This window comes from Paramisgurnus dabryanus, chromosome 5, assembly GCF_030506205.2.
Source record: "Paramisgurnus dabryanus chromosome 5, PD_genome_1.1, whole genome shotgun sequence".
NCBI lineage: Eukaryota > Metazoa > Chordata > Actinopteri > Cypriniformes > Cobitidae > Paramisgurnus > Paramisgurnus dabryanus.
This window is the reverse complement of record NC_133341.1, coordinates 32,701,090-32,715,084: the sequence shown is the minus strand read 5'-3', so window position 1 is coordinate 32,715,084 and position 13,995 is coordinate 32,701,090. Positions and strand designations below refer to the sequence as shown.

The window sequence follows — 13,995 nt, the reverse complement described above, 5'->3', positions numbered from 1 at the left end:
AAACGGCATTTAATTCTGTAAGATTCTTAAAACAAGAAAAAAATGCCAATACGATGAAATAACTTAATTCATCTTTTGAATTAAGTGTTCTTTGCTTTAGATTTGTCATTGTTTATTAAATGCATTCCTTAGGGATGCACCGATATATCCACCTATAATCACTATTTTTTCAGATAAAAGCATTTTTTTCCAATGATTGTTTTAAAAGCAGCCGATGATCAGGGTAAATTATATTTTTATGCCCTACATTTCAAGGACTTCACAACATAATAATTTGTAACTTTGGATATTAAATGATTTCATACTGATAGCAAAGACAAAATCTTAATATGATACCAGCTGGCAACACATGAATCAAACAAACAAATACTCGACTATGGGCAGACGTGTGAAAATCAAAGCTGTCATTATTTAATTTTGTCCTGAGGGTCCTAACAGAGGAGAGATCTGGATCACATGAGAGAAATATTAGTAGAGGTTCCTGAGCTATTAGATTTTCACCTTGCAGATTAAAAATCAGTAAAAAAAAATCCCAACCATATGGTTTATTACTTTTCATGGATTATTGCTTTTTATCACTTTGTTGTCTTTACTAGAAATGTTCCTGTCCATGAGTTTCCCTCCTCATGCTGCTGTGTATCCGTCCATCTGTTGTCTTGTATTCTTCTGCTTTCTCAGCCGTGTCAGATGAATTAGAGAAGCTCTGCGTTTAAGGTCGATTGACGGATGGCTGAATTTGTGCGTTGGTGTTTTTCATTTTGTGTTTTTGTGTTTCTCCCGTCTAACAGAGCAGCAGGGATTCTGGGTTCCTGGTGCGACAGAACTCCGAGCTGTTACGAGCTCTGGAGGAGATGGAGAAGACCTGCTCAAACCTCAGAGAAGAAAACAAAGTCCTGGTGAGTTCTTTCAGATTTTCTCATGAAGATGTATAATATAGTTGAGCAAGAATTCAATTAGTTCTCTTATAAGATGTCTATCAAAAATATCTGAAGTAATATATGACCTGTTTACTAATAGTACTCTGTTGGTTTGTTGTCATTCTTCTTTAATATTCTTCTGCAAGTTTTGGAAAGTTTATTTAAACATAGGTACCCGTTACATATCAGTGACCACATATTCCTTATATGGGCACTTATGGGCACTTCCCCCAGAAAAGCACGCCCCCCTGAAACTGGTAACCGGCCCATCCCTAGTAAGGAGAAGAAAGCCTTGTTCAGCTTTCCTAGTAACCCAGCCTTATGGAAACAATGGATATAGTTTGTTTATGCGGGGTAGCAGTGGATTTGCATGTGTGTTTGTTTGTTTAACACTGGAATTTGTTGAAATTGGGTGGTCTCAACCGGAAAAACGACACGAACATATAGTGAATCATAAGTTATCCAGAGATAGTGGGATAATTCTCTCACTGGACGCCTCCGGGATTTCACGCTTTTATGGAAAACAATCGCTAGATATACAGAAACAGTGTGTTATGTATGCACATTTCATCTATCTCTCTGTCCTCAGAGGAAGAGTAGTTCTCCAGAGACTGAGGAGAAAGTGAAGCGGTTGAGGAAGAAGAACACAGAACTGGCCATCATTGCCAAGCGTCTGGAGGAGAGAGCGTACAAACTACAGGAGGCCAACCTGAAAGTGGTGCGAAGTTATTCTGCACGATCACTTCTTCTTATGTGACAGATGTGATTTTAACACTTCAGACTTCTTCTAGTTGTCAGCGTAAAACTTGTTAGTAAGGTCTGAGTGTGAAGATAAACTCCCGGTTTCACAGACAAGGCTTAAGGCTAATCCTAACACATGTTTCAGCTGACTCAACTGAAATAACTTGCACTGACAGATCTTAAAATATGCCAGCGCCCTTGATTTGTCTCAAGATACACCGGTAACTTATTTTTCTAAAGCATGTTTATAAAAGATGCTTAAACATCTTAATTTAACTAAGGCATAGTCCTGGCTTTAGCTAGCCTTGTCTGTGAAACCAGGTTTTAAAGTATAAAGTAACTTGAACTTTTATCACAGTCCCCTTATAAATGACAATTATGGCATCACCCTTATGTTGTTTTAAAAGTGTATAAATTAAATCACAGACATTTAGCAAAATAACACAATGTTTATGTTCAAAAAGTGAAAGTATGTGAACACACTGCAAAAATTGACTTTCTTACTTAGTATTTCTGTCTTGTTTTCAGTAGAAATATCTAAAAGTTCTTAAATCAAGATGTTTTTTCTTAATGAGCAAAATGACTTAAGAAAATAACTCTAGTTTTAAGACAAAAAATATCAATTTTTTTTGTGATTTTGTGCTTAAAACAAGCAAAAATATCTGCCAATGGGCTGAGTAAAAAATCTTGAAATAATTTAGTAATAACTTTTAGTAGAGTAATAACTTTTTTCTTAAACCCTTAATTCAAGAACATTTTTCTCACCCTATTGGCAGAGTTTTTTGCACAAATTCACTTAAATTGTATATTTTTGTCTAAAAACTAGATTTATTTTCTTAGGCCATTTTGCTCATCAAGAAAATACATAAGAATTTGTAGATATTTCTACTGAAAACAAGACAAAAATACTAAGTAAGAAGTAAATTACTTTCTTACTAAGTATTTTTGTCGTTTCAGTACAAATATCTAAATATGTTTAAATTAAGGTGCATTTTCATGAGGAACAAAATAACCTAAGTAAATAGTTTTTAGACAAAAAATATACAATTCAGGTGAATTTGTGCTTCAAACAAGCCAAAAACTGGTAAGACAATTTTTCTTAAACTTTTTCTTAAACACTAAATTTACTGATTGGATGATTTTTTGCTTGTTATAAGCAAATTTTGTTTTAAAATTAGACTTATTTTCTTAGGTCAATGTTAATTTAAGATTTTTTTTTATATTTGTACTGAAAACAAGACAAAAATACTAAAATAAATGTTTTGAGGCCTCTGAAGCCATATAAGATCGTGATTGCTGAAAAACATCCCTATAAAATGAAAACTGTAGTAGAATTGTGGTGTTTTGTCTATCTGACATTTTACCAAATGTTGAAACCCAGTAGTTCAGCGTCTGTTTAATTAAAGATTCAAACCAATTCACCAGCCATGCCTTGCCCACCCAGTGTTTACTGAATAACCAGTAGTCATTGAGTGGGTCTGACCCAAACCACACACTGAGGGTTATTGAAAGTTGTGTGAATGCTAGACAACCTTTGTTCTGAATCAATGAGATTTAGCTTTTGATGTTGGCCAGTATAACACAATGAAACTACACACACTACTGTAATGGAAGAAATAGATGATGGCATGATGTTGTGCATGTTTAAAAGAGTTTGAAGATAGTATGTCCTCATCATTTCAGACGTTTGCGTGTGTGCGTGTGCATGTGTGTGTGTGTGTTACACTGAAACTCTAATCCACCTGTGTGGCCACCTGTCAGCTCACTGGTGCTCATGGGTAATGGACATCGCGTGACACCTGTTATTCATCTGACACACACACAGTTACTTCATCTATATTTCTAGGTTTTATTCTGTATAAAGATGTTTTGACTGATCATCTGCAACTAGTAAAGATGTTAAAATCATGCTTTTCAAAAGACCGACAACAATGAATTGTGATTTAACCTCATGATTTATTATAGTTTCTTGCCTCAAAGTTAAATTATTAATGATCAAGTTAGGATTTTATTATAATCAATAACTTTACATCTATAAATAATTATTAATAACTATCAATGAAATAATAACATTGGTCATATTGTTTGCCTAATGTTAGAAATATTTTAGTGGTAAAATATGGTTTTGTGATCTATGTTATATGACTGGTGGGTTGTTTTTGATTGACAGCTGGATTAATCAATAACACTGTGATGTTTGTCTTGTATTGTGTACTTCTGTTAAGCTCTCTGTGTGTTTCTGATACTGTGACCAGGTTAATTCCCCCATGCCCATCAAAGCGGGTGCAGTAGAGCAGTACAAGCGTGCATTTGCCCGTCAAAGAGCGAGAGACCTGGCAGAACACGCAGACGCACTGCTGTGTAAAGACAAACAGATCGCAACACTGCAGCACGAATGCAGACAACTGGAAGCACAACTGCAGCCGGGGAAGGTGCATGACGTACAAAAAAACAAACATACACAACACGTTCATTTTTTTTTGTTTCTTTAATATTTTTTTGCTTTTACAAAAATAATAAGAGAGTGGAAGTTTGGCACCAACAAATACATCAAAACAAGCGGACACACAAAACACAAAATAAATGGCACAATATGGCTGTTTCAGATTTTATGTTGTATTTAAGTTCTTCAAAAGCTAATTAGTTGGGTGTTTGTATTAATAATGTAAATATGTTAACTATGTGTAAATTGAGTACAGTTGTTCATGTATTTGAGTTAAGAGGTCTCACAGGTTTTGATGCCCCCTGCTGGAGAAATATTGACTAGGCATCCTAAAACATTTTCATTTTAAACTCTTGTACTGTTTTAGTTGTTTAAACTAAGCTATTATTATTATTATTATTACTTGACTAAATATACAAGCTTCACATGTTTGCTTTTATCATGTTTTATATACTGTATGTTGCCTTTGACTAAAAAATTATGCACAAAAAGAGATGTCTGCAGACATCTTTCATATAGTTTAAGTTTATTTAGGATTATCACTGATATCTCATCTCTTTGTCTCAGGGTCCAGTGGTAGTGAGTGATTTTGAGCGTCTCCTGAAGGAATCACAGAAGGAGGTGTTACGTCTACAGAGACAGCTGTCTGTCGCCTCTGTTACCAGAGATCAGAGCAGTACGACAGGTGAAACGCCTCCAGAGACACAGGACAGACAGGTCGAGGTAAGATCTAAGTACTAATAAAAATGAAGACGAGGGTTTTTATTTTTCCACCTGTTTCCCCTGCATACTTGGTAAATATTGCTTGTGTATTGTATATTATGGGTATCCAAATTTTTTTTAACCCAACAGGTCATCTCAAGACCCACTATTTTGTAAAAATAAAAATACATGGGAAAACACAAACACATTTGTTCCCTTTCAGTAGTTTTTAAATAAGTTTAATTAAATCATATTAAAATACCTTATAGCAGGGCTGCAGGATTATGGCAAAAAATCATAATTGTTTATGCTACTGTATTTGCACTGAATTGTAAATGATATGTTTGAAATTCAAGGCTGCAGAGAACAGTGCACTATTGCAGACTTATGTAGGCTACTGAAGATTTAATGATATTATTTTAATATAGTCAGTTGTAAACTAAAGTGGGCCGATCTAAGGCATACCTGTCAACATCGGGATCTGAAATTAAGGGAAATTTCCCAAACCCTAACAGCCCCCTGTTTTCACTACTATGCAAGGGAATGGATGGTATTCCTTGTATAATTTTTTTGTATGGCTCTTTTACATTCGTTATACACATAGGTCGCAGACATTGCATTCCTTCTGCAACACCTTCTGAGTCAAGCAGTAATGCACAAAAAGCAGTGTTTCCCAACAGGCAAAGTTATAAAAAATGCACACAACATGCACTAGCGCACACATCCAAGTGTGTGACTTTGTGTACGTGGGGAGTGGGCGGACATGCACGCTCCTCTTCCTCCACATCCCTTTGGAAGCTTTTCTTCTTATTATTGTTTTAGTGGTGGGTGTCGTTTGAGTGATATGTTACAGATATACTGACGCCTGCTTTACCGGAGGTGTAGCAAACATCAAATACAGCCAGTGGGATTTCTTTATAGAAAGATAAAAAATACAGGAGAAATACAGGAAATTATTTAAACAGGATGATGGCGGGATAGAATGGTAGCCTAATATATGGAAGACTCACAGAAAAAAAACAGGAGGGTAGACAGGTACGGTCTAAGGCAGTGTTCGAATTGAGGGGGGCTGGGTTGGTCTCGGACCTCCTATAAGCATTAAGGGACCCCCTATAAATATAAATTGGGTGTCCACTGCTTTTTATCAAAATTAAAATTCCACATGAATTTAAAATTGTCGTGCTGAGTTGCCACAAAGCGATACTGTCCATTATTTGTCCCAATTTCGCAATAAACTAATTCAAGAAATTTCTGTCTGAAATAAATGTAAACTCTCAAGTGCCCCTCATGCTGTTTTCTGGAGGAATTCACAGAGTCAATGTCTCTGCGTTAAGAATCGTTTGTTATTATCTTAACTAATCTTAGGGTTTAGGGGCTTTTCGTTTTTTTTTTCAAACTATGATTTCACACTAATTTGAGGGGTGAAAATGGTTAGTTTGAATTATGGGTAATTTGGGGTTTCTTTGATTAAAACGTTGATCTAGGACCAACAAATTTTTTTATCCAGGAATCACATCTTACTTTGTGGTATCACGGCGACCCTATATAGGGCTGTGCAAAAATATCGATACAGCTAACTATCGTGATACATTTTTCCACGATACTATATCGATATTTCCATCTCTACTATCAATATTTTTTTTTACATTCAAATCCCTCTGTGTTTTACATTCAACGACCTCCTCTGCCGTTGCTGTAGTTGTCACTGTCCATTTGTCTGTCATATACGACCATTCGGCCAATGTCTCAGAAGCTAGCGGGAGTGAGAAAATGGCAGAAAATTTTAAAATGCCTGCAGCTTTCAAAGCCGACGTGTGGACGCACTTTGGCTTAAAAAAAAATCAGCTCTATTTTTTTACAGTTTTGATAATAAAAAAGAAAAAGTATTGCAATGTATTGCAATGCGCAACGTATTGTATCGTGATACATTGTATCATGCCCCATGTATCGTGATACATATTAGCCGCTATTGCACTATCAGGCCTAATCCGACATAATCTTTGACAATCTTTCAATCACTGGTCTAAGGCAGTGGTTCCCAAACTTTTTCAGCGTGCAGCCCCCCCTTGTGTACGGTGCATTTCTTTGCAGCCCCCCAAAGAAAATTTGTGACAAAAAACTGTTCTAAAACTTAACATTTTAATAAAAACAACATTAAATTATACAAAAAAGTAGTGCTTTTGGTTAGTAGGCTTATTTTTTAGGTTTAATTACACAGAATTCATGATAAATTAATGTTTTTCATAAAATGTCATAAAACTGGGGCCCCCTGGCACCATCTCGCGGCCCCCAGTTTGAAAACCACTGGTCTAAGGCATAAAACTCCAGGGCTGATACTGAGCTACCCTGGCTTAATCTTCAGCTCCATCATGATGCTTTCAGTACTCTGCAGTTATTTCTCTACAGTCTTGAGTGTCACTCATATCATTGAAGCTCTAGAGGATTCTTTACAATTAGGGATTAGGGATTTTGTGCGTGCGTGTGTTATGAAAGTGGGACATTTTAGTGTTTAATGTATGTGTAAATGCTGGATTAAATGTTTTTGACTGTTTTCATTGTTATGTAATGTGTTAAGTACTTACCTCACTATTTCACTAAACCAGTGGTTGCCATTAGCAGTGAACAGTGTTTTACCTCTGCCCTTTTCACAATGGTTTCAGCGTTTCATATTTTAATTCTTCATTTGAATTAAAATGTAACTTTTTAAAGGGGTCATGAACTGAACTTTTAATTCTCCTTGATCTTTTGACAATTAAGAAGTAATTATTACTATAACGACATCCTTTAAGTTTCACAGCTCAACACTTCTGTGTTGTTTCAAAAACAGCTTTTATTTACCAGGGTCAGAATATGACTTCGGGCCCTATTTTAACGATCTGAAACGCAAGTGCGAAGCGCAACGCGCAAGTTCATTCCCTAGTTTGCCGACGTGCGTCTGTGGAGGGAAAAACCCGCTGTGCATTGGTGCAAAATACGAATGATACATGCATCACTGACAAAGTCAATTGCTCTGGGTGCAAGATAGGGCCCCTAATGTGTGTGACTATGACATCATAGTAATGTGATAGGCCGCCTCGGCAGGAGAATATCCATATCTATTTAAAGTAGTTAATAATTAATCGCTTAAAACTCATCTTGAGCATCATTATATAAGGTGACCAGATTTTTTAAATGAAAACCGGGGACATTTCCTAGTTAAATGGTCAAAATATCATTAAAATCTCATTTGTTGTTATCTATGAATTAAAGAATGGGGACAAAACGTTTGTATGTGTGTTCCCTGGGTTCGAACCCATGACCTTTTTGCAATGCAAATGCAATGCTCTACCACTGAGCTACACAGTCCTTATGTTCTTATACAGTATATAAAATAGTAATACGTAACAATTAAGTGTTTCTAGATTGGTGCTTAACTAAGCTCAAATTGACAGCTGCAACATTACGCTTCACACCCAATTTCCAGAGCGTATGAAGTGTCAATCTCAGTTGTCATTGCTGTCCTGATAAGAACAGCAGTGCTGATAATCTGAGCACACATACACACGCTTGCAGATGGGAGCCATGTTGTGTGCACTTTAATCCCCTGTGACAGCGTGAGTGGTATAGTCCCATAATCCTCGGGCTGGAGCCGTGCTAGCCTTGAGAGGGTTTTGGATGGTAGATGCGACTTTAGCGAGCAAAAGATCCCTGCTTTGGGTCCACGGGGTACAAGACACGTACGACAGCAGGAGCACTTTGATATTCAAGGCCTTACAGAAGAGGGGTAGGTTTGCAGTTTGGCTCAAATGTTATTATAGCACATACAGTGAAGGAATGCATTTATATGCTTTTCTGCTACAGTTTTTTACAGCTAAATAGTGGAGTAATAGTGATGTAACCTGTTATGTGATGAGCGCTGTGTGAGCGCGTGCCATCACTGCGAGACAGATTATAATGCTTGTGTATGATTACAACCCTTCAAACGAATCCTAGATCTTTTGATTATATAGTTTGTTGACCAAAAATCCAAATAATGCATGCCGTACCGAGCATGCACCATGCTGCAGTAGTGAATAATTGCATAGATGCATGCATGTCAAATACAGTGAGTGTTTTTTGTCATCTGCGGGGAGTTTGAATGTGATGTCGTGGCGCAGGCAGCCAGATTGCGATAGCAAAGGTAAGATGATCAAAAGATACTCAAAGCCCTGACCTTCTGTAGGCTCTGTGCACAAACTGCAAAAGGAAACCAGCTGCAAGCAGGCCAATCCATTAAGGTGCTTTTTAAAGAAATGATCCAGTTACCTGTTTCAGGAGTCTGTGGGGATTACAGCAATGTACTTACAGCCAACAGGGGTCGACGGCAGGGATAGAAACACCTTCTATAGTGCCTCAGGACTTGATCAAATAAAGCTTTAACTGGATGTTTGCTTTTAGATGAAAACCTTTTAACATCTTTTTTTAAAAAACGTGTTGCAGGCCTTTATAAAAAGGGCTGTAGTGAGGATGTTGCATGAACGTTAGCATTAGCCACCTGCAGGCCTTTCAAACTCATGTAGCTAAATCTGCTGTTCTTTATGGTTACTTGTGCTTTAACTTTACTATGAAAGAGTAAATTAATCATATGAATTAATGTGTTAGTGCTGTTAGCTGCAGTCATTTGCTTTGTTCTTGTTATATCTGATATAAAATATGGATGTGCTGTAGCTTTCATACGGATATTAACACAGATACTGTAAATTGCTGAACCTTTAAGTGACTGCTGTTCATGTGCACTCGGGCTTCTCTGGTTACAGTAAATAGTATTTTATATTGGTAGTGCAATATTATTCTTTACAGTATAATGTAAAAATGTTTGTAATTTTAACAGTAAAAAAATTTAGAAATGCTACAGCTAAAAACATTACTTGGTTAACTCAAAAAAACCTTGACATGTACAATTAAAAACTGTAACAGATTTAACAAACATTACATTTAATTTCATGGTAAAATAAAGTAAAAAAATTTATATATTTTATGGTAAAAATCCCTATAATATTCAACTGGATTATACATGCAGTATTATGATAAATGTTGTTAAAAGTACAGTTTCTGCAAGTAAAAAAAAATTTCAGTCACTGTAAAATTTATGGTGAAAAACAGTAAAAGTGCATTTCCACAACTAGCTGCCTGACTCTTCACATGATATTTCATTTAAATAATTTTTTCCTTGCATTTTTTTTTAGCAGTTATGTACATCTTTTCAAGACTTACTTTATTTAACTGCACTTTATTCTTGCCATGAATATAGCCTTAGAAGCTGGTATGGCATTGAAAAGAAAAGGAAAGAAAGAAAGAAAGAAAGAAAGAAAGAAAGAAAGAAAGAAAGAAAGAAAGAAAGAAAGAAAGAAAGAAAGAGAAAGAAAAAGAAAGAAATCTACAGTCTTTCTCTTCTCAAACAATCACAGGTTCATTTGAGTCACGTGACAGTGAATGAAACAGTTGTACTGATGGCAGGTGGATGAATTAAATCTGTCATTCTGCAGGTGTTTCAGGGACATTAGATTATAACCTGGTTATCTGGATAATTGCCATCACTGCACTTTAACTTGATTCATTTCATGCCATATTCATTGCAAATGACAGCCAGAAATTATTTTTGCAAGATGATCATCAACATGTCCTTTAGCTCAAGAAACTTTTGAACTCGGTTCTGGATCGTATTTAACTCACCAGGACGTACGATAAGATGAAACAGATGTCACATATTGTATGAGAAAAGTATAGAGTTGTGCTTGGACTCGAGTAATGATAAGCCTTCACTTTTAGCTAATGAAAGGTTTTTGTAGTGTGTGTTCATATTGCAGCTGATTGTGCGCAGATTTTTCACATGTTATTCCCTATTATTGTTGTTTGATGAAAATTGCACACAAGTGGTTTTAATGATGAATATGTGACCCTGTCTGTGAAATCCAGACTAAAGTTTTATAATCTAATGATGAGATGAGGAGCATCAAAGTTTGATTTCACTCATTGATTTCAATCTTTGTCATGGTTTTACGCAGTCAATATTAAAGGCATCAAGATTACATTTTCATAGAATGTTATTTAGATCATGTAGAATAATTTTGTAGAAAACAATACACAAAAAATTTTTGTAAATTGAATAAATAATTTTTCAAAGGTAAGTGGTTGCAATCAATTTATTTAAGCTACATTTAAACAAACTTTTTCTATTTTATTTTACTTAACTAATCTTTTTTGTTTAAATGTAGCTTAAATAAATTGATTGCAACCACTTACCTTAAAAAAATTTAGTAAATTGAATGAATAATTTTTTCACAGACAGGGTCACATATTCCGAATAAAATTTTGAGCAACAGCAACCCATTAAGATGTTACTACTATAATATACAAGAGATTATAGTCTGACACAACAGCTTTTGACCCTGCTAACCGTTTAGTGAAAGTGTTGCATGCAGACCTGTTAGTCGGTTATTCTGTTGTTGGCCACAGTAAAATACTTTCACATAAAGCATAAGCAGGTACGGTCACTACTAAAATAACCACTAAGGCTTCACCCTTGGCCTTCTGAGTGAAGAGACCAAATTTCTGATATATTTGAAATATTGCACATCAACACTCTTAGAACAGAGGTGTTAAAAACAACACATTAGTATTGATTCTGGGACAACACCCTAATTGCGTTGTCCCAGAATCAACCCATCTCTGTGTTATTATTGAAACAACACATTTTGTGTTACTTTTAGCACAAAATCAACAGAAAATTACACAATGTGTTAATATCCTTTCTAAGAGTGAAGAAATAAATATTTCAGAGTCACACAACAAGTTTAAGAAATGTACACATTTCATTTTCATCAGAATCAAGTATTTTCCATAAATATATATATATTTTTGACATTAGTTAGACATGACACAGTAGACACTTTAGGGACAGTTTTCCGGACGGGGCTTATCCTGGTCCCAGACTAAAATGCCTGTTTAAGCTGGCTCAATTTAAAAAACCTTTTTAAAGACATATTTTAAAGGTGCTTTGTGTAATATAATGAACCATACTGTTTTTAATTACCTTACTATTTTTATCTACACACGGTGGGTCCCCTTACTTGGAAGTCAGCATCATGTTTCTACATCAGCCCTAAACGGACAAACTGCTTTATAGATCGTGTTTTGTCTATACGTTGTCTCAAATGACAACATGTTTGTCCTGTGGCGGCTACCATGCGTGTTTTAAAATTGAGGGGTGAGCTGTTGATTGCAATTCGCAATCTTACCACTAGATGCCGCTCAAATGTACACACACACCACCTTTAACATACATCAGTAAGAAATATTTATGAGGTATGTTTGTAAAAACGACTTAAATGACCTAATATAACTAAGACCTAGTCCTGGATTAATCTAAACCCTGAGTCTGTCTGCAGAACAAGTTTTGACAAACGGAGACATTCCCTGCCTTCTTCTTTGTAAATCCTTCCTCCTACATGTTTGCTTGTCGTTTATAAATGTTTATGTTTTAATCTCCATGCAGGTTGGATTTGAAACCCCAGTCACAGTTGTAGATGAGGCCCCTGTTAAGGGGGAGGAGACTCTTTGTGAGGGGGAGGAGTCAGAAGAACAATTAAAACCTAAACAGACCACAAGCCCCAACCACCAGGAGGAGCAGACCACAGAAGACCATCTTCAGTCGCTGGTAAGGGACACATTTTAATCTCATTAATATGCAGATATATGTGCATACATTTATATCTCAGTCATCAAATGCAAAAAAATTGTATTTATTTACCCACTCTCATGTTACACACCTGTATGCTGTTGTTTTTTAGACTTTCTGTAATACATTTTTAAACATTAAACAAAATCACGTGAGGCACAAGAGAGATTGTGTTGTGTGTTATATCCATGTGTCTGAATGACTTGAGATTGGGATTTTTTTTTTTTCAGGAACGTGAGCTCAGCGGGAAGAGGAAAGAATGTGAAGTTCTCGAGCATGAAGTAAAGAAGAGGAGAAAGCGATGTCTCGATTTGGTAAGTGTTTGTTTCAAATTCACTAATGTCTTGTGTATGTGTGGCTGGATAACACACGTGTTTGTGTGTTTGTTTGTGTAACAGGAGAACCAGCTCCAGGCCGAGCGCAGCAGAAATGAGCTGTTAGTGGATGAGGCTGAAGTCCTCAGGAAGAAAACTTATCTGCTTGAGCAGGTTTGTGTTAGTGTTTTCTAAAGTATATGTGGATATAATTTAATGGTTAATTTAGTCAACATTAACCCTTATTTCTTGTTGGGGCCATTTGTGGACATTTTTTTTTCTTTATTTTGTCTTTTTGGCCACAACTTTGTGTTTCAGCAAATGGAATGATTTTTGGTGAAAAATCTTATATTTACACATATTTTAAGAAAATGCTTTGAAAAAAAAAAAACTCGACAATATACCATGGGCAAATTTACTACCCTTTCATGTTGTTTAAATTCATTTAATTAAATGGCCACTAAATTAAACCGCTGTAAAAATGTATCAGATGAATATTTTTTGTCCCCATTTTTTGCATAAATCTGTTAAACAACTGCAGTACTATACAAAACTACCAAATGTTTACAAAAATTCTATGATTTTAACTCTTAAATTGCCAATTTTATAAGTGGTGTCACTGATTTGGGAAAAAACCACACAAAATGACATATTTTTAATATAAAAAGTTATTGTGGACTGGATTTTTTTACCCATTTCACAGTCTCGGGCATGTAAAAGATTGGTAAAAACATTGGCTTTGATGCATTTTTAGTTTTTGTGTAACATCAGATAAAAAATGTTCTCCCTCATTTATTGTTTGTGGCCATTTTTGCCCAGTTGAAATTTTTTTGAGTCATGACAACTTATTATCATGCATTATTGATTCTTTGTGTTCTTTTGTGATTATACTTCATATAACTCATTGTACAAACCAGAAATTATGCTCTGTTTTTTGCACAGGCCTACTAAAGGGGTAAGGGTGCCACATGGTGATCAACAGTAAAAATGACAAACTTTACCCCTTTGCAAAATAAAAAACCCACAACAATTCATGGTACATTTTTACAGCCATTTAATTAAATGGCCTTTTTTTGTCCACTAACAACATGAAAGGGTATTGAATCAGAACAATGCACAAGGGTTAAGTACAAAAGCATACAGTAAAGGGTCACATGTACTTATATTTTTACGTGTAAATGA

At 35.6% G+C, this 13,995-nt stretch overlaps 1 protein-coding gene across 1 annotated transcript in view; it reads left to right on the top strand.

Moving 5' to 3' along the window:
* The window catches only part of tspoap1 (TSPO associated protein 1), a 66,704-nt gene that overhangs the window by 20,554 nt on the left and 32,155 nt on the right, over positions 1–13,995 (top strand). The window contains exons 2-8 of the mRNA XM_065251117.2: positions 789–896; positions 1,507–1,635; positions 3,914–4,090; positions 4,669–4,824; positions 12,317–12,478; positions 12,730–12,813; positions 12,898–12,987. Coding sequence (XP_065107189.1) covers positions 789–896; positions 1,507–1,635; positions 3,914–4,090; positions 4,669–4,824; positions 12,317–12,478; positions 12,730–12,813; positions 12,898–12,987 — 906 coding nt within the window. The remainder of the gene's footprint in view (positions 1–788; positions 897–1,506; positions 1,636–3,913; positions 4,091–4,668; positions 4,825–12,316; positions 12,479–12,729; positions 12,814–12,897; positions 12,988–13,995) is intronic.